The sequence below is a fragment of the Rhinichthys klamathensis genome, unplaced genomic scaffold (assembly GCF_029890125.1).
Source record: "Rhinichthys klamathensis goyatoka isolate OS25496 unplaced genomic scaffold, OSU_Roscu_1.1 h1tg000011l_1, whole genome shotgun sequence".
Lineage (NCBI taxonomy): Eukaryota > Metazoa > Chordata > Actinopteri > Cypriniformes > Leuciscidae > Rhinichthys > Rhinichthys klamathensis.
Genome location: NW_026606564.1, coordinates 21,317,085 through 21,339,914, shown reverse-complemented (window position 1 = coordinate 21,339,914; position 22,830 = coordinate 21,317,085). Strand labels below are relative to the sequence as shown.

Sequence of the window (22,830 nt, the reverse complement as noted above, 5' to 3'; positions counted from 1 at the left end):
GATACTCGGGACACACTGCTAACACACTGATACTCGGGACACACTGCTAACACACTGACACTCGGGACACACTGCTAACACGCTGATACTCGGGACACACTGCTAACACACTGACACTCGGGACACACTGCTAACACACTGACACTCGGGACACACTGCTAACACACTGATACTCGGGACACACTGCTAACACACTGACACTCGGGACACACTGCTAACACACTGCTAACACACTGATACTCGGGACACACTGCTAACACACTGATACTCGGGACACACTGCTAACACACTGATACTCGGGACACACTGCTAACACACTGACACTCGGGACACACTGCTAACACACTGACACTCGGGACACACTGCTAACACACTGACACTCGGGACACACTGCTAACACACTGACACTCGGGACACACTGCTAACACACTGACACTCGGGACACACTGCTAACACGCTGATACTCGGGACACACTGCTAACACACTGATACTCGGGACACACTGCTAACACGCTGATACTCGGGACACACTGCTAACACACTGACACTCGGGACACACTGCTAACACACTGACACTCGGGACACACTGCTAACACACTGATACTCGGGACACACTGCTAACACACTGATACTCGGGACACACTGCTAACACACTGATACTCGGGACACACTGCTAACACACTGATACTCGGGACACACTGCTAACACACTGACACTCGGGACACACTGCTAACACACTGACACTCGGGACACACTGCTAACACACTGACACTCGGGACACACTGCTAACACACTGATACTCGGGACACACTGCTAACACACTGATACTCGGGACACACTGCTAACACACTGACACTCGGGACACACTGCTAACACACTGACACTCGGGACACACTGCTAACACACTGACACTCGGGACACACTGCTAACACACTGATACTCGGGACACACTGCTAACACGCTGACACTCGGGACACACTGCTAACACGCTGACACTCGGGACACACTGCTAACACGCTGATACTCGGGACACACTGCTAACACACTGACACTCGGGACACACTGCTAACACGCTGATACTCGGGACACACTGCTAACACGCTGACACTCGGGACACACTGCTAACACGCTGATACTCGGGACACACTGCTAACACGCTGATACTCGGGACACACTGCTAACACGCTGATACTCGGGACACACTGCTAACACACTGATACTCGGGACACACTGCTAACACACTGATACTCGGGACACACTGCTAACACACTGATACTCGGGACACACTGCTAACACACTGATACTCGGGACACACTGCTAACACACTGATACTCGGGACACACTGCTAACACACTGATACTCGGGACACACTGCTAACACACTGATACTCGGGACACACTGCTAACACACTGATACTCGGGACACACTGCTAACACACTGATACTCGGGACACACTGCTAACACACTGATACTCGGGACACACTGCTAACACACTGATACTCGGGACACACTGCTAACACACTGATACTCGGGACACACTGCTAACACACTGATACTCGGGACACACTGCTAACACACTGATACTCGGGACACACTGCTAACACACTGATACTCGGGACACACTGCTAACACACTGATACTCGGGACACACTGCTAACACGCTGACACTCGGGACACACTGCTAACACGCTGACACTCGGGACACACTGCTAACACGCTGATACTCGGGACACACTGCTAACACGCTGATACTCGGGACACACTGCTAACACGCTGATACTCGGGACACACTGCTAACACGCTGATACTCGGGACACACTGCTAACACGCTGATACTCGGGACACACTGCTAACACACTGACACTCGGGACACACTGCTAACACACTGACACTCGGGACACACTGCTAACACACTGATACTCGGGACACACTGCTAACACACTGATACTCGGGACACACTGCTAACACACTGATACTCGGGACACACTGCTAACACACTGATACTCGGGACACACTGCTAACACACTGATACTCGGGACACACTGCTAACACACTGATACTCGGGACACACTGCTAACACACTGACACTCGGGACACACTGCTAACACACTGACACTCGGGACACACTGCTAACACACTGACACTCGGGACACACTGCTAACACACTGACACTCGGGACACACTGCTAACACACTGATACTCGGGACACACTGCTAACACACTGATACTCGGGACACACTGCTAACACACTGATACTCGGGACAAACTGCTAACACACTGATACTCGGGACACACTGCTAACACACTGACACTCGGGACACACTGCTAACACACTGATACTCAGGACACACTGCTAACACACTGATACTCGGGACACACTGCTAACACACTGATACTCGGGACACACTGCTAACACACTGATACTCGGGACACACTGCTAACACACTGAAACTCGGGACACACTGCTAACACGCTGATACTCGGGACACACTGCTAACACGCTGATACTCGGGACACACTGCTAACACGCTGATACTCGGGACACACTGCTAACACGCTGATACTCGGGACACACTGCTAACACACTGATACTCGGGACACACTGCTAACACACTGACACTCGGGACACACTGCTAACACACTGATACTCGGGACACACTGCTAACACACTGATACTCGGGACACACTGCTAACACACTGACACTCGGGACACACTGCTAACACGCTGATACTCGGGACACACTGCTAACACACTGACACTCGGGACACACTGCTAACACACTGACACTCGGGACACACTGCTAACACACTGATACTCGGGACACACTGCTAACACACTGACACTCGGGACACACTGCTAACACACTGCTAACACACTGATACTCGGGACACACTGCTAACACACTGATACTCGGGACACACTGCTAACACACTGATACTCGGGACACACTGCTAACACACTGACACTCGGGACACACTGCTAACACACTGACACTCGGGACACACTGCTAACACACTGACACTCGGGACACACTGCTAACACACTGACACTCGGGACACACTGCTAACACACTGACACTCGGGACACACTGCTAACACGCTGATACTCGGGACACACTGCTAACACACTGATACTCGGGACACACTGCTAACACGCTGATACTCGGGACACACTGCTAACACACTGACACTCGGGACACACTGCTAACACACTGACACTCGGGACACACTGCTAACACACTGATACTCGGGACACACTGCTAACACACTGACACTCGGGACACACTGCTAACACACTGACACTCGGGACACACTGCTAACACGCTGATACTCGGGACACACTGCTAACACGCTGATACTCGGGACACACTGCTAACACACTGACACTCGGGACACACTGCTAACACACTGACACTCGGGACACACTGCTAACACACTGACACTCGGGACACACTGCTAACACACTGATACTCGGGACACACTGCTAACACACTGATACTCGGGACACACTGCTAACACACTGATACTCGGGACACACTGCTAACACACTGATACTCGGGACACACTGCTAACACACTGATACTCGGGACACACTGCTAACACACTGATACTCGGGACACACTGCTAACACACTGATACTCGGGACACACTGCTAACACACTGACACTCGGGACACACTGCTAACACGCTGACACTCGGGACACACTGCTAACACGCTGACACTCGGGACACACTGCTAACACGCTGACACTCGGGACACACTGCTAACACACTGACACTCGGGACACACTGCTAACACAATGACACTCGGGACACACTGCTAACACACTGATACTCGGGACACACTGCTAACACACTGATACTCGGGACACACTGCTAACACACTGATACTCGGGACACACTGCTAACACACTGATACTCGGGACACACTGCTAACACACTGATACTCGGGACACACTGCTAACACACTGATACTCGGGACACACTGCTAACACACTGATACTCGGGACACACTGCTAACACACTGACACTCGGGACACACTGCTAACACACTGATACTCAGGACACACTGCTAACACACTGATACTCGGGACACACTGCTAACACACTGATACTCGGGACACACTGCTAACACACTGATACTCAGGACACACTGCTAACACACTGAAACTCGGGACACACTGCTAACACACTGATACTCGGGACACACTGCTAACACACTGATACTCGGGACACACTGCTAACACACTGATACTCAGGACACACTGCTAACACGCTGATACTCGGGACACACTGCTAACACACTGACACTCGGGACACACTGCTAACACACTGATACTCGGGACACACTGCTAACACACTGATACTCGGGACACACTGCTAACACACTGATACTCGGGACACACTGCTAACACACTGACACTCGGGACACACTGCTAACACACTGATACTCGGGACACACTGCTAACACACTGACACTCGGGACACACTGCTAACACGCTGACACTCGGGACACACTGCTAACACACTGACACTCGGGACACACTGCTAACACGCTGACACTCGGGACACACTGCTAACACGCTGACACTCGGGACACACTGCTAACACACTGACACTCGGGACACACTGCTAACACACTGACACTCGGGACACACTGCTAACACACTGATACTCGGGACACACTGCTAACACACTGACACTCGGGACACACTGCTAACACACTGCTAACACACTGATACTCGGGACACACTGCTAACACACTGATACTCGGGACACACTGCTAACACACTGATACTCGGGACACACTGCTAACACACTGATACTCGGGACACACTGCTAACACACTGACACTCGGGACACACTGCTAACACACTGATACTCGGGACACACTGCTAACACACTGATACTCAGGACACACTGCTAACACACTGACACTCGGGACACACTGCTAACACACTGACACTCGGGACACACTGCTAACACACTGACACTCGGGACACACTGCTAACACGCTGATACTCGGGACACACTGCTAACACGCTGATACTCGGGACACACTGCTAACACGCTGACACTCGGGACACACTGCTAACACACTGACACTCGGGACACACTGCTAACACACTGATACTCGGGACACACTGCTAACACACTGATACTCGGGACACACTGCTAACACACTGATACTCGGGACACACTGCTAACACACTGATACTCGGGACACACTGCTAACACACTGATACTCGGGACACACTGCTAACACACTGATACTCGGGACACACTGCTAACACACTGATACTCGGGACACACTGCTAACACACTGACACTCGGGACACACTGCTAACACACTGATACTCGGGACACACTGCTAACACACTGATACTCGGGACACACTGCTAACACACTGACACTCGGGACACACTGCTAACACGCTGATACTCGGGACACACTGCTAACACACTGATACTCGGGACACACTGCTAACACGCTGATACTCGGGACACACTGCTAACACACTGATACTCGGGACACACTGCTAACACACTGATACTCGGGACACACTGCTAACACACTGACACTCGGGACACACTGCTAACACACTGACACTCGGGACACACTGCTAACACACTGACACTCGGGACACACTGCTAACACACTGATACTCGGGACACACTGCTAACACGCTGATACTCGGGACACACTGCTAACACACTGATACTCGGGACACACTGCTAACACACTGACACTCGGGACACACTGCTAACACACTGACACTCGGGACACACTGCTAACACACTGATACTCGGGACACACTGCTAACACACTGATACTCGGGACACACTGCTAACACACTGATACTCGGGACACACTGCTAACACACTGACACTCGGGACACACTGCTAACACGCTGATACTCGGGACACACTGCTAACACACTGATACTCGGGACACACTGCTAACACACTGACACTCGGGACACACTGCTAACACACTGATACTCGGGACACACTGCTAACACACTGATACTCGGGACACACTGCTAACACACTGATACTCGGGACACACTGCTAACACACTGATACTCGGGACACACTGCTAACACACTGACACTCGGGACACACTGCTAACACACTGATACTCGGGACACACTGCTAACACACTGATACTCGGGACACACTGCTAACACACTGATACTCGGGACACACTGCTAACACACTGATACTCGGGACACACTGCTAACACACTGACACTCGGGACACACTGCTAACACACTGATACTCGGGACACACTGCTAACACACTGATACTCGGGACACACTGCTAACACACTGACACTCGGGACACACTGCTAACACGCTGATACTCGGGACACACTGCTAACACACTGATACTCGGGACACACTGCTAACACACTGACACTCGGGACACACTGCTAACACACTGATACTCGGGACACACTGCTAACACGCTGATACTCAGGACACACTGCTAACACACTGATACTCGGGACACACTGCTAACACACTGACACTCGGGACACACTGCTAACACACTGATACTCGGGACACACTGCTAACACACTGACACTCGGGACACACTGCTAACACACTGATACTCGGGACACACTGCTAACACACTGATACTCGGGACACACTGCTAACACACTGATACTCGGGACACACTGCTAACACGCTGATACTCGGGACACACTGCTAACACACTGATACTCGGGACACACTGCTAACACACTGATACTCAGGACACACTGCTAACACACTGATACTCGGGACACACTGCTAACACACTGATACTCGGGACACACTGCTAACACGCTGATACTCGGGACACACTGCTAACACACTGATACTCGGGACACACTGCTAACACACTGATACTCGGGACACACTGCTAACACACTGATACTCGGGACACACTGCTAACACACTGACACTCGGGACACACTGCTAACACACTGATACTCGGGACACACTGCTAACACACTGATACTCAGGACACACTGCTAACACACTGATACTCGGGACACACTGCTAACACACTGATACTCGGGACACACTGCTAACACACTGATACTCATGACACACTGCTAACACACTGACACTCATGACACACTGCTAACACACTGATACTCATGACACACTGCTAACACACTGATACTCATGACACACTGCTAACACACTGACACTCATGACACACTGCTAACACACTGATACTGCGTCCGAAAGCAGAGCTGGCTTGTTCCTAGGGCACATGATTGGAAGTATTATTCATGTTATGTGCTGAGGTTTAATAGTTGGTTGTTTCAGAGTAGTAAGTCAAGTCACCTTCATTTACACAGCGCTTTTAACAATATAGACTGTTTCACAGCAGCGTTACAGTGATAATAGGAGATTACAGTAACAGATTGTTTTGGCTGTACAGCAGCTCTAGAATTAAGTTATTGTCCAGATAAAGTTTTGATTTGAGTAGTTTTGATTGATTCACTTCCTCGTCGCAACGATCATTAGTTATTAACTTAGCGGCCGTTAGCTAACAGAAAACCCTTAAAGCTACAATGTGTCATTTTTTAAGTTGATTCTTCGCAAAAAAAACTTTGTTCTTTCAAAAGTATATGTGCTCATTCATGTGTAAATACTGTCAATCTGCCATTCAGAATACACACGAGCGAGCCGCTCGAATACCGGCAGCCATGTTGCGCCTCCATCTTGAAAATACAGTAGCCAAAGAGGGACATACCTGGAAATTCAAGCTTCGCCTTTCGCGCCTTTACACTCAGTGGCACCGTGACGAACGCGAGGGGAGATTACTCGTGACTGCCGGCTGATTTGAAAGCCTGTTGAAGATGGAGGATCACGCCTATTCTCGAGGACATGTAACCCAGTCGCCAAGGACGCGAAAGACAGAAATAAAACGACAAGGCGACAGGCAAATCAACAAGACCAAAGTCAACATTGGAGTGGCTTTTCCAAGATGGAAAGAGCTCATGAGGAGCAAGGCTTTTAAAAGGGACGCCGAAGTTGCTTTCTTCTTGGCAAGCACACAGAATAACGATAGCACTGATACTTTACTGACATTAGCTTGCACTCGTTTGGGAACCCGACAGCTCGGAAGGGGAGGGGCTAGAAGGTTGGTTATCATATTTCACCGCTAGATGGGAGGAAATCTCACACAGTGTAGCTTTAATGCGATCCGGCCGCTCATTTGCTCAAAACAGTGCCTCTCGAGAACGCAAACCGGGAAATAGGTTCCAAGGTACAAGCCTTGAAAAATGTATAATACAGGATTTTTTTTTATTGCTTCCGCGAACCGGAACTATCCCGACAACGTTTTGTTGTAGTCTTGAAAGTTTCAGTAAGAATGTGTTTATGAATACGGTCAGCAATGTGTTGCCTTGTTTTCCATCATTTTCCAGCAAAAGTGTGTTTATGAATTGAAGTCATTTTTTTGAGCAGGCTTTTGTGTTGAGGCCAGTGAAAATGTTTTCAGAGCAAGGAAAAATATATAATTATTACTTTAAAATAACCGGATTAATTTACATTTAACCCTCTGGGGTACTTCATTTTAGACTCAAAAATGACCCGGAGGGCGGCATTAAGATACATTTTATTTGAGTAAAATCAATGAAATATATTTTTGTTCAATAATATTTTTTCTTTTCTTTTTTGGTGTTTTGAGATAATTTTATGATTTATAATTAATATTTATGCAATAATTAAGACCCATTTTTTCCCATTGAATATAATAGAAAATTTATATAAATATATAATCATTTTTTTTTTTTATTAAAGCTGTATTTCATTTTAGAGTCAAGTCTAGGCCTCATGAAAGCAATTTTTGAAATGAGATCGGAGCCATCTGGTGGACACACTGAGCATTTTTATCACGCAATAGCACATTTTTACCACTAGTGGATTTACAGCTCTCTGTAGAAACCTATGGTAGAAACACTTTAGTGATTTTTTCACATATTGTTTAATTTTTTTCAGGTTGTTGATTTGAATATATAATAACAGATTCTCAAAGACTATTTTTGTCTTTTTTTAATAATAATAAAAAAAAAAAAATTTGGTTGGTTTAAATGGTAATTTTAAGTGGCAGTTTTACTTTATAATACAGTCAAACCTGAACATTGCATTATAAAGAGAACAAATGGAAAATATTTTGTCACCCATTGTTTTAAGAGATTCACCCCTTCACTGTTGTGTGCTTTTTTCTGCATCCTGGCTGTTTGGTAGATTGTATGCACAAAAAAAACTCTGTATTTTCACATTTTTGCCAATTTCCCATTCATTTCCAATGGGGGTCATTTTTGACCCGAAGGTCCTGAGTGTGACTATTTTTTTTACGACCACTTAGACTTTTCAAATCCTGTCCCCAATTTTTTTGGGTGTTCATATACCAAGTACCAAAAAAGTCACCAAGTTTCGGACCATTCCGATGAAGCTACAATTTTTTATTTTAAATTTTTAAAAACGCTTCGGGACATTTTTGTCCCGAAGTACCCCAGTTAAACAGCCAATTTGGTTGTTTACCAATCGAGACTGAGCAAAGCTTGTTCCTCATAGAAGGGTAAAGGGAAGGGTAACAGCCTTGTCCCAAACACTGACTGCTGTGAACAGAGCCATCCATGCTAATCATTCTCTCTCTAACCGCAGCACCACCAGACGCGAGGAGAACCGCTGTCGGACCTGCAGGCGTTCCTCGCTGAGTGCCGGGACACACCGGACTCGGGGAAGTACATGATGGATGAAGAATCCTCCTCCTCCTCCTCCTCGTGCGGCCCGTGTGCTCCCGGCCTCTGCTGCTCCTGACGCTCACCAGACTCTCGCCACATGTCTTGTTATCGACGTGAAAGGCTGAAAGATCGAGACGTTGGAGCCAAAACCTTTTTCGATGTAATATAAGTGTCCCAACTTACTCATGTGTTTTTATACTATGTAGAATTTATTATATTTGGTTCCCAAAGATGGGCATAAATACATGAAAATGTATTTTAAAAATAAAAATACATAATACCTCAGTTGAAACAAATCAAAATAAATGTATTTACATGTATTTTATATTTTTGAAATTGGCCATCCAATGAAGTATCACTGTTCGGCTGAATCTGTCTGGATCTATTCTGAATGCAAACAACATGTTGAGAAGCTTTTGTTTTCATTACCTTCCCTTTTCCATGTCCAGTTTGAGATTTACACACACACAATAACCCATCACCATCATTACTGGTCATACTGATGTCCTCAACATCGACACTGAAAGTGAACTGACTCAACCAACACTATTGTCTTCTGTAGACATGCTCATAATTGATGAACTTTCTACATTTATTAAACTGAATCAACAGTGAACTGACCTCAGATGAATAAACACACTATTGTTGAAGTTTGCATCATTGATCATTATTTTCTGATCTGATTCTGCTTTGAAATCATCTTTATTGCATAAAGTGCTATAAAAACGTTTCAGTTTGTGAATGAAGTCGACGGAGAGGCGAATAACTGCTTTTCATCACTTAATATACTGACAGCTTGTCTGCTGATCTTTAATGTATTTTGAAGTGAGCTATATTGTGTTAACACTGAAAATATTTGCTGTATTAAAAGTCACTGTTAATTTTTGCCACAAGTAGTTTACAACACTTCTCGGTCACTTCTAAGGCCCTGTCCCAACTCTGTTATTTAGGATGTGTTACGTGCCAATAAACCCTGTTATGCATCTTAAATCGAGCAGAATGCAATAGGTCACTTCACATCCCTATGTAAGGTTAAGGACGCATGAGCAGAAGTGTTTTCTTGACCCGAGGAAGCATTTTATGGTCTATGTGGTTCATTTTAAAGCTGGTTTGGTCTAGCGGAGTTGAGACCACGATCTTCAGAGGCGATAGAGATTATTTATGTTTGGTTACAAGTCATTTTCACTTTAAAATGGCAATTTTTTCAAGAACAAATTGATACACTTCTTCCTGAAGTACTAAAACCTTCTGGTTAAGCCATGTAAATGTTTAGCTGGGATCTGTGTAAATGTATTCTTCTAAAGAGCCAGTAGATGTCAGTGTTAACCGTGGCTCAAGTATAATCTCACATCACTTACACTGTACAGTATATTGATCTCTATTTTAAGGTTTGTGATCCACTGACGGAAATGTAAGTTTTAGAGATCATGTTGCTGGATGGAGACCATTTATCATCATTTATCATTGAAGAAGCCTATATGGTATGTAAACAATGTGCAAATTTCATATTTCAAAGCAGCGGTGCAAACAAACTCAATTCAAAAATACTGCAAACCTGTGTCTGATCCTCAGTCATGATCTCACTGCAGACTGAAGAGTTCACTGAACACCACAAACACAAGGAAGGCTGTTATCACCATAGATATATCTATGATTATATACATCTATGATTATCAGCGTGCTGTAGTATGGAGGCCCTGAGGGGACACACACACACACATGAGATGGGGAGGAGGATTCACAACGCTTTCCTATGGGACGTCCTAAAGCGCTCGAAAGACAGAGATATTAACAGAGCAAACTCAGTAGGCTAAACACCATAATAAAAAAGCATACAACATGAGCGTGTATGGTGAAAGAAAGCAAATGTGTGTGTCGCTTCATTAAGGCTGTGTGAAATAGCTTGGTGAAATAGTTCTCCCTCTGTGTTTATGACAATACAGTGATTTATGATTACAGATTTGGTTTTTGCAAATAACTAAACCTGCCTGTGTTTTATTCATAGCAACACATTTAGTCTTTTTTAATATATAACTGTTGGTACATTATTTATGAGTCCTATTAAGTGCACAACATAATAAAACAGCTAATGTTTTCTGTCCTGAAAATGAAAGTCATCGTACAGTCTCATGAAGTGTAAAATGTAGCTATTTTATCACATGATAATCAAAGTGCATTTGTATTTATATTGTAATTCCTCACATCATTACTGTCTTGTGTCGTGTGACATGAAGATTTATTTTAAAACCTTAAATGTTTGAACAATATTTGTTGGATAAATTCATTTTTATTTATTTTATATGTTGCTTAATTTGTTTTTCAATATTACATGTTTGGACCATAGCCTATAGAGGAAATATTTTAAACAAATAATTAATTATTAATAAAAGAAGAGTGAATGAAATAATAAATGAAAGGTAGGCTATATACTAATTTAAATAAATTGAGGAATCATTGTAGGCTACTTGAAAATATACAAATATTAAAATATGTACGTGTATCTTTTATTATTATTATTATTATTATTTACAGCTATCATATTTTTTAAATGATTCATGTCTTCTCCATACATTAGTTCCCTGTAGGCACGTGTTGCGTGTCGTGTTTATTCAGGAAAAGGTACTCTTTAATTTTGTTTTGCATTTTAAAAATGTAATTTTTGGATATTCAAAGTATGATAACAGTGTGATTAAGGAGGCTTTTGTTATTAATCTGTTAATTTTATTAGTCACATTTCACATCGATAATAAGTGTAAGTTTTCTAACAAAAAGCCCCCTTTGTCAGTATTCCTTAAAGAATTCGAAAATTACTTTTCTACTATCCAAGCTAGTAGGCTACTAATGGGAAAGCTATTAAGATTGTTCGTTTGTTTACTGTCTTCAAAATCTTTGATTAATACAAAGATCTTGTTTTTTTTTTTATGTGTGTGTGGTCTTTGCTCACCTGGCTCTAAAATGTATGTTGTTTCCTTTTGTTGTTTAAAGCAATAACATTTTTAAAAAAAAAAAATAAAAACCTGTTGTGGCTCTGCTTACAGGCAGGTAGGAGAGATAATCCAGCCAATGAAATGGCGAGATGCTGGTTGCCTGACAACAGGCTGGCCAATGAGCGTCGTGCTTGCTTATTTGGAGGAGCGGAGGTGCGCTTCAAATCACCCAAACATCTCCTGCGCTCCAGGGCAGGTGACCGACACTCGCACTGCAGTCTCTCACACACTCGCTCGGGATCGTTCTGATCTAAATCTAGCCAGTCCAGCACGCGAGCACATCTGACGGGTTGGATCCGCGGAGCTGCATCTAATGTAAGTCAACATGTGTGACTGTGTTATTAGCGCTGTGCTAAAGTTAAAACTCGGGCTGTGTCTCTAATGTCGTGTGTCTCCTACATAGACTGCGTGTCTAGGGTCGAATGGACGTGTTCCAACCCGCCTAGAAATGCTGTCTAGGTAGAGAACTGAAACAGACCCACTGGACGCTAGCTAACGGTCATTCAGTGAAAATAAACATGTTATTTTTCTAGTGAGTAAGTTAATGTTGCAGTGAGAACTGAGAATATTGAATCAGATTGGACGAATGCAGATAAGTTAGTGTTGATAAAAATGAACATTTCTGAAGCAAATGGTGTTTTTAAATAATAATGTACTGAAATTGAGTTAGTTACTCGAAGCTTTTCCACACAGGGGGCGTTTCTGACATTAAATAGATTGAGTTTGTTTTCTTTGCAATGAATGTAATTTTTGTTTTCATTTGATTTTGACTGTGAGGAATTGATTGGTTGTGGTTTGCTATTGGTGGATCTCGTGTGAGTGACAGGTTGCCCCGCCCTCGCACCAGTAAACACGTCATCATCAGAGATGAGAAATCTGAGGGAGGTTATTTTGTTTTACACACTGTAAACTGAATGTTTAATTAAAGCATAAAAAAAAAGTTATTTTGTTTTAAGATTACGAGGCAGTTAAGATGACGATTTTACTTGGTGTGCTTTATTAAAGGACTGGCTTAATACGATCTTACCATAACTTTTTAGAATCTTTATACATATTATGTATTAATAATATCATGTACACTCACCGGCCACTTTATTAGGTACCCCATGCTAGTAACGGGTTGGACCCCCTTTTGCCTTCAGAACTGCCTCAATTCTTCGTGGCATAGATTCAACAAGGTGCTGGAAGCATTCCTCAGGGAGTTTGGTCCATATTGACATGATGGCATCACACAGTTGCCGCAGATTTGTCGGCTGCACATCCATGATGCGAATCTCCCGTTCCACCACATCCCAAAGATGCTCTATTGGGTTGAGATCTGGTGACTGTGGAGGCCATTTTAGTACAGTGAACTCATTGTCATGTTCAAGAAACCAATTTGAAATGATTCGAGCTTTGTGACATGGTGGAAGTAGCCATCAGAGGATGGGTACATGGTGGCCATAAAGGGATGGACATGGTCAGAAACAATGCTCAGGTAGGCCGTGGCATTTAAACGATGCCCAATTGGCACTAAGGGGCCTAAAGTGTGCCAGGAAAACATCCCCCACACCATTACACCACCACCACCAGCCTGCACAGTGGTAACAAGGCATGATGGTTCCATGTTCTCATTCTGTTTACGCCAAATTCTGACTCTAACATCTGAATGTCTCAACAGAAATCGAGACTCATCAGACCAGGCAACATTTTTCCAGTCTTCAACTGTTCAATTTTGGTGAGCTCTTGCAAATTGTAGCCTCTTTTTCCTATTTGTAGTGGAGATGAGTGGTACCCGGTGGAGTCTTCTGCTGTTGTAGCCCATCCGCCTCAAGGTTGTGTGTGTTGTGGCTTCACAAATGCTTTGCTGCATACCTCGGTTGTAACGAGTGGTTATTTCAGTCACTGTTGCCCTTCTATCAGCTCGAACCAGTCTGGCCATTCTCCTCTGACCTCTGGCATCAACAAGGCATTTCCGCCCACAGAACTGCCGCTCACTGGATGTTTTTTCTTTTTCGGACCATTCTCTGTAAACCCTAGAGATGGTTGTGCGTGAAAATCCCAGTAGATTAGCAGTTTCTGAAATACTCAGACCAGCCCTTCTGGCACCAACAATCATGCCACGTTCAAAGTCACTCAAATCAACTTTCTTCCCCATACTGATGCTCGGTTTGAACTGCAGGAGATTGTCTTGACCATGTCTACATGCCTAAATGCACTGAGTTGCCGCCATGTGATTGGCTGCTTAGAAATTAAGTGTTAACGAGCAGTTGGACAGGTGTACCTAATAAAGTGGCCGGTGAGTGTATATATATTATTATTATTATTGATTGACTATTTTATCATTGATAGAAAATGAACCCTTTAAACCGTTCTTGCCATGAGAATAGTCTGAGCTCCGGATGTGGAATTAAAATCTCAATTAATATTCTTAATATATAACCTAAATCTTCTTGATAAAACCTCCCTAGCCTTTCTCTGAACAACTTCTTTCTTTGGTTTAACAACATTACAGTTCCTGAAAGCAAAGTACAGTTTAAAACATGAAATGACTCCAAGCATAGAGGATTAATTATTAACTTGTTGTTTCACACATATCTGTAGGCTATGCCGTAAGCGTTGTGTCTTGAAAAAGGCTGTTGTTAGCAAATGGCTAAATGGGACTACAGATGTTGCCGATGGGTTTGAACACAACGAGTAGACACTGATACAGCCATGATGATGATAACTATCTAGATAAGCACATGCTGAAAGAGAATTTTTTTTATATATATTAGACACTTGCAACATGAACACATTTCCAAAAAATAAAATAGGTGGGAACCAGATTCCTCCACTACAAGAGAAACCACATTCATGTTCTTTGTGTGGAAAGAGTTTTTCACGTCTGCATGATTTAAAAGTACATCAGAAAATACATACTGGTGTAAGAAATCATGTGTGCTTTGAGTGTGGGAAGACTTTTATTACCAATGGACACAGAGCGCAGTGGATTTGTTAAGCATGATGATGGTGACGTTGATGTCATGTGATTGTAGTATAGTTAGTTTATGGCCTAACTTTTGCTTTCTCCTTTTAGTGATTTGTATTTGGGCTTTCTGAAGATCCTCTTGATGAACAGAACGTGGAAGAATCATAAACTTTTATTGGTTTCAGAGCTTGTTTTCTGTAATAATACTCCAGAAGCCAAGATGATTTTAATAGGAATCTCAATGTGTGCCAAATAGCAGTTTTAGATGCGTTTCTATAAGAATGACAGAAATCAATCTTGGTGTTGGGAGGTTAATATGTTGTCCATCTAATTCCAGATAATGTCATTCATCACGCTGTTACTCTCTTCAAATGTGACAGTAGTTCCCATTTCAAGCTGATACGTCTGCTGTTTGTCAAATCTTTAGTGTGGGTCACCATGAAATCAGCATGGACAATTCCTATTTTTTTCATGGAATGTTGCATTGTTTATTAAATAATTTATTAGTGCACATCATTGTTTTAAAGCGTCCTCATATCAGCAATATAAGTCCCCCCCCCCTGTGGTGACACACAGACCCAGCTAATCAATGATGAAATCAGTTGTTCATGTTCATCATTGAGTAATAGTTGTTGTTTGACAATTAGCCCTAGATGTGACCCAGGTCTATAACGGCTCTCTTGTGTGTGTCCCAGCTCTGACTGACTATCCTTGTGTTTTCTTCACATGATGTCTAGATTGATTAACTTGAGCTCCACATGAACGTATAGCTCCTGTAATAGAAGTCATGATGCCTCCTCAATCCTCCTGTTTCTGTGTCCCGCTGGCTCTGTAATCCTGCAGTGATGCTCCCTGCGGTTTAATCCGGCTTCGGAGGCCTGTAATCCGGCCTGACGCCTGTGCTATTTCAGGAGTGCTGATGGCCGAGTGCTAGTCTGCTTCTGGAAGAGCGGGACGCCCCAGAGTCCCAGCCAAGCTGAATGTGGACGTGATGGGAGATTGGTGGACTCCAGCGACGATGCCAGATCCATCTCTCGGTGAGCTTCAAACATGGGGAGATTGTGTCTGGGACAGAGTTAGCTTGATCTTGTTAGCTAATTTAAGGATTGTTTATAGTTAATCTGTGTAATGTTGCACTGCATCATATTGAAACTAATATATTTCTCTCTGTACTTTTTCTGTAATGAGTTGGAAGGAGTAGTTTTTGTCATCGTTTTCTCCACCTCATGTCTTTTCAACTTGCACACATTTTGAGGCTAGTAACTTTTGAACCGTAAGGCTTGGAAAGACAATTTATTTTCCCCTCTAATTCGCCATTTTCAGCACATTTCCCTCGTCAGACTATCCTGAAATGCTGTTTAAAACTTTATTCGAATCCAATATTTGGCAACACCACTGCCTAATGTGTTGAAACTTATTTAGCATCTGTTCTGCTTGGACCAATAATGGCTGCGTACATCTATATTGTTGTTGTTGTTGTTTTTAAGCTTTTCCTGCACCTTTTTACTTGCCTTTTTTGCAGCTGCTCGACACCATGTTAAAACGGTCATGTTAGGCATGTCAAGGCGGGCTTCAATAACCGGCTCTGCTTTTCTTTTGTCTTCTGTACAGACACCAAAGAGCTATCCGGTATTTCTGGGCTCAGCACGTCTCCCTCCAGGCCAAACTCCAGCATGGCTCTGCCCAAGCCCTCCTACAGCGTGCTGAGTGCGTTCTGCACCGAGGAGAACATAGCGCAGTGTGTCGCATATATCAATCAGGTACATCACAAAGGGTGTTTTAAACATTTAAACCATTGCTATTCTTTTATCTGATGATTGATGAGTAGGGGTGTAACAATATACAAAAGTGCAACAATATGTATCGTGGATAGTGACAAACTGTATTGTGTATACTTCACCCAAAGTGAAAAATTCAAGTTTGTGTCAGTACGACATTAAACTGCTATATATTATCAGTGATGGGAATAACGGCGTTATAAATAAACGGCGTTACTAACGGCGTTATCTTTTTCAGTAACGAGTAATCAAACGAATTACTGTTTCCCCCGTTACAACGCAGTTACCGTTACTGAATAAAAAAATGTGGCGTTACTATAATTGAACTCACTGAAGTGGTTTTCATCCGAATAGGCTCTCTCTCCACCATAGGACCTGCAAAGTTTTTTTCTCTGGTGTGTGTGTGTGTGTGTGTTTACGAGGCGCCGGAGTGGACAAAAGCGAAGCGAGCGCGCTCAATGCGCGAGAGAGACCGAGGGTGTCCGAGCATTATATAGTTTGTTTGTAAATTAATTAACGTTGCAGATATGTGTCATTTATTTATATGGTTATACAAATAAAATCTAAAAAATTACCTTCAGGGAATGTTCTGTTTAGGTTATAAAATAAACCCGAAAATAACCTGCAGGGAACATCCACAGAAAACATCTTTGTTTGACCGGTTGTAAACACGTGCGGCAAAATGTCTAGAATTTGGCTTAAATAATCTCTGATGATGACGTACGTTCGCTATAGGTTATAAAAATAAACCCCCAAAATATTATATTTTAGTATTATATTTGTTTTTGGTAAATTGTTCAGTATTATATTGAGAGAGCACTTGTTAAACTGTTTACTTTTGTTAGGAAGAAAATACTCAGGCTACAGTATGTCTACTAGTTGTGAAGTTGTGTAACAGTTTTATCATTTTAATATGCACAAAGAGTATGTATATTTTTTATTATTATTTATTCATTTTTGGTACATTTCTTAAGAAGCATAATTTATTTTTAAACTTATTTGTTGGCAAGTTGGGGTCTGTGCGATTCTGCGATATTAAGTATAAACCATCTATAATGTTTTATTGTTCTACTATAGTAATGCTAATATTTAGAATAATATATTGAAATTAATAGGCGTCTCTCACATTGTCCCACAGCAATAGAATCAATTATTATTATTATAAAACATTGAACACTAATCTACACCATTAAGTGTCCATTTCATTAATTTAACATATTTAATACTGGGGGCATCCAAATTATTTGACATAGGCCTATTTTAAATTTTTTTTTTTTAAGTAACGCAATAGTTACTTTCTCTGGTAATTAGTTACTTTTATAATGATGTAACTCAGTTACTATTTGGGAGAAGTAACTAGTAACTATAATTACTTTTTTTTAAGTAACATGCTCAACACTGTATATTATGTTAAATATAATGTATAATAATGCACTGGGGGAACATTTGTGTGTCCTGATAATGCCACATGTCAGTAAAAAGTGTCCGACATTATTATAAATATATCTAGTCAGTGACAGCACAAGCATATCGACTAAAGTAATTCTTTCAGCTTCAGAATCATGAATATTGTTATTCTGGTGTCTCTATTGTCCTGTGCTTTGGGTTTCAGCACCGAGTCCAAACGCCTGTTCATTTACACACACAATGTAACACCAAATTTAGCATTTTAATCTACAGTAAAACATTTAGTTAGCTTTTTAACATATGTCCCGACTCCTGGAGTATCGCAGTAATATCAGCATCGTGACATCTATCGTAGGGCATCGCTACACACCTATTGGCGAGTATTGGTGTTGCAATATATCAAACTTAAGCAATGAGATTAAAAGTGTAATGATTTAAAGTGCACCTGTTAATCTTATTTAGATCACCTTTCATGTAGTGTGTGATAAAGCTGTTTGTGAAACTTTGCAAAGTTTCAGAGCTCAAAGTGCAGATAAATTGAGTAATTGTCTTGTGAAACGAGTCATCAGTAACTGAGTCTTCATTGGCTGCCGGTGAACAGGGTCTACGTTGACCCTCAAACAAAGTTTGGCTTGTGTTCATGTCAAGAAGACGCTGTTTTCATTTGGATTCAGTTCCAAAGGATGAGACTGAAATGGTAAAAGCGACACCATTGTTGCTGTTCATCATGGTGTACGTGTACCTTTGAGGCAGCGTAACACTACTCTAATGTAGAGCTAATGTTCTCTTTCATCGGTTCATTAGATGCTGTTTTCAGATCTTATAAAGCACTTTCACATTCGCAGTACAGTAAAACCAAACTGCAAAATGGCTTGTGTACCAATGAATGACCTGGGTGTGTGAGAAAGCCAGTTTTGAGTTTGAATGTTGGAGTCTACATGGCACATAATGACTGAAGGACGTTTATAAACCGTGATCATGCAAGAGTTTCCGCTGTACAGCAGATCTAGAAGAAAACAGCGTCATAAGTTCAACGATGGTTCGTTTTCGTTGTAAAAAAGTTATTAATTTAGTTCATGCATAGAAAATTCATTGGAGAAAACCGTATAATGGTGTCAATGCAGGCAGATCAGTATTGTTTAATTTTAAGGTGCAGTGTGTAATATTTAGGAGGATCTGTTGACAGAAATGCAATATCATATACATAACTATGTGTTCAGTGGTGTATAAAGACCTTACATAATGAACCGTTGTGTTTATTAGCTTAGAATGAGGCGTTTCTCTCTACACACACCGCGGGTCCGCTTACATCCACATGTTTCTACGGTGGCCCTGAGCGGACACACGCGTTTAAAGCGAGTTAAACACTGACACAATGATGAACAAGTAACATTAATATTCGCAGTAACATATCGCTTTACTCAATAATCAAGTAAACCTAATTTCTTAATTTATCTTTGTAAAGAAAGCTCATTGCTTAACTGGCTACTCTCTCAGACAACGACATCACTTCCTGTCGGCCACCGTTGGGTGCAATTCACAACCTCACCACTAGATGCCTCTAAACATCACACACTGCACCTTTAAGTACTGTAATGTTCATCAGATGTTCTTAACTGGAGTGCTGTGGTGTGTGTGTGGCTCTCCTCAGGAGGTGTGTTCGCTGGGCTTGTCTGCAGTGAGCGTGGAGTCGGCTGGGCTGAGCGCTGTGCCGGTGCTGAACGTGCTGTATGAGCTGCTGCAGCTGCAGAGGAGAGCTCAGCGTGCCCATCACGAGCTGGAGAACCAGCAGACCAAGAACACCAGTGACCTCGAGCATCTGCAGCACAGCCACTGTCGACTCAAAGTACTCTCCACACACACACACACACTCAACATCAGCCAACTTTACAATGCTGTGCTTTACAGGCATGGACATAACTCAAATATCTTTACTGAATATGCATTTTTATGATTCTGCTCTTCGTTCAAATATTGCATATGCAAGATATTGTGATTATTTTTAAGTTTTGGCTTTTATTTTTTATTAGTTTATTTAAATATTGCTAGTTTTAGTTTAGTTTTTTTCCCCCGTTAATAATTGTAATGATTCAACCTAATGCCTGGCTCACACTACAGGAGCTGATTTATGTCCCGATTTCCCCCTCCCGAGAATCGTAGAAAGAAACTTGTCGATGACCTCGATCGGTCCTGATGTTCGGCGCAGATTATCTGGTAATGTGAGGCTTTCACAGATCGACAATCCGGCCTGCCCCGATCACATCATCAAACATGTTTGATATTTATCGGGATGAGCAAGATTGTGATTACCGGTACGTCAGTACTGTCTCAATAGCCAATGAGAAACAAGTAGGGCTGTCGTGGTGAAGGAATTTCCATTGTGGTAATTTAGAGCGACTCAACAGCGCGATATGCGGTATTATCTTCATTTATTTATTTATTGCTAAATAAATAAGTGTCACGCTGTGGTCAGCACGAAGACGAGTACATCTTCAGGAATGAAGCGCATTGAAACGAAGTGGAGTAAACAGAAGATACCATGTCAAAATAAGGGTCCACACATAATATAATAACAGAACATAAACCTGACAATAAACTTTTTAGGCCATTGTTATAAAACAGTTAGTTTCGATCCTCGAATCTTTTGAGTGAGTCATTAAACTGTTCATTCAACGGAAATGTAAAAAAATGCGGATTCGTTCAAAGATGTAATGAAACAAGCTGTTAATTATTTTAATATTTAATTTTAACTCTGAGCTCCACTTTACAAGGCTCAGCTGAGCAGCAATGCGGCGCATGGGCAACGCTGAAGCTTCACTTCATAGAGATCAATGGCATTGATTCATTGTATTGACCAGAGCTGACGCCATTCATTAGAAATATCCTTAAATGTTAAAGGATAATGTGGGAAGAAAATCTGCAAAGATTCTCCTTAAAGGGATAGTTCACTTTGAAATTAATTTTTGATATGTTTTAGCTTACCTCAAGGGCATCCAAGATGAAGGTGTCTTTGTTTCCACAGTATTTTCAATTTTGATATTTTTAGGTCAAAGCGTTCTTGTCTGTCAGTCATATAATGCAGGTCTATGGTCACCACCTCAAAGAGCATGCACAGAGAAGCCCAAATTAAACATGATTTAATGACTCGTAAATGTAAGTACACATTGCTGGCCTAAGACACGAAACGAGCGGTTTGTGTGAGAAAACGAACAGTATTTATATCGTTTTTACCTCTTGTAACCACAGCCACGTCCAAGTGATCTGAGGGCGCCGGCGCTTCGGTCTTTTCCGAGTGATCTCTCGCGCGTGTACGTCACTCATACAATTGTTTTATTTTTTTATTTTTTTTAATCGTTTTCTTTTACGACGGTTTAAACATCCCGGATAAGCGCAAATTAGTACCCTTTTAATTAGCCGTCTTACCTACAATCTCTGTTCTGTGTAAACAATGAGTGACGTACACGCGCCTACATCTTGGATGCCCTTGAGGTAAGCTAAAACATACCAAAAATTAATTTCAAAGTGAACTATCCCTTTAAGTGTGTGTGCTGCAACCACATTTCACAATCGGTTAGGATTTTAACACTCCTGTAGTGTGAGGCAGGCTTAAAGGGTGACTCCACCCAAAAATGAAAATTCAGTCATCATTTACTCACCCTCAAGTTGTGGCAAACCTGTATGAGTTTCTTTCTTCTGCTGAACACAAAGGAAGATATTTTGAAGAACGAGTGGAACTTTGGCACCATTGACTTCCATAGTATTTATTTATTTTTTCTACTATGGAAGTCAATGGTGCCAAACAACTCTTTGGTTCCAATCGTTCTTCAAAATATCTTCCTTTGTGTTCAGCAGAAGAAAGAAACTCATACAGGTTTGCCACAACTTGAGGGTGAGTAAATGATGACAGAATTTTCATTTTTGGGTGGAGTATCTCTTTAAGTGAACTGAAAAT

General features: G+C 42.5%; 3 protein-coding genes across 3 annotated transcripts in view; 2 read left to right on the top strand and 1 right to left on the bottom strand.

Annotated features, from left to right (window-relative positions):
* The window catches only part of mcoln3a (mucolipin TRP cation channel 3a), a 29,465-nt gene extending 19,628 nt beyond the window's left edge, over positions 1-9,837 (top strand). Inside the window, exon 12 of the mRNA XM_056266527.1 lies at positions 9,677-9,837. Coding sequence (XP_056122502.1) covers positions 9,677-9,832 — 156 coding nt within the window. The 3' untranslated portion in view covers positions 9,833-9,837. The remainder of the gene's footprint in view (positions 1-9,676) is intronic.
* tubb2 (tubulin, beta 2A class IIa) overlaps positions 1-22,830 on the bottom strand; it is a 278,308-nt gene that overhangs the window by 216,810 nt on the left and 38,668 nt on the right. The gene's annotated exons all lie outside the window — the stretch shown is intronic.
* The window catches only part of ssx2ipa (synovial sarcoma, X breakpoint 2 interacting protein a), a 38,008-nt gene continuing 28,110 nt past the window's right edge, over positions 12,933-22,830 (top strand). Inside the window, exons 1-4 of the mRNA XM_056262907.1 lie at positions 12,933-13,058; positions 16,605-16,730; positions 17,305-17,453; positions 20,530-20,724. Of these exons, the coding sequence (XP_056118882.1) occupies positions 16,685-16,730; positions 17,305-17,453; positions 20,530-20,724 (390 nt within the window). The 5' untranslated portion in view covers positions 12,933-13,058; positions 16,605-16,684. The remainder of the gene's footprint in view (positions 13,059-16,604; positions 16,731-17,304; positions 17,454-20,529; positions 20,725-22,830) is intronic.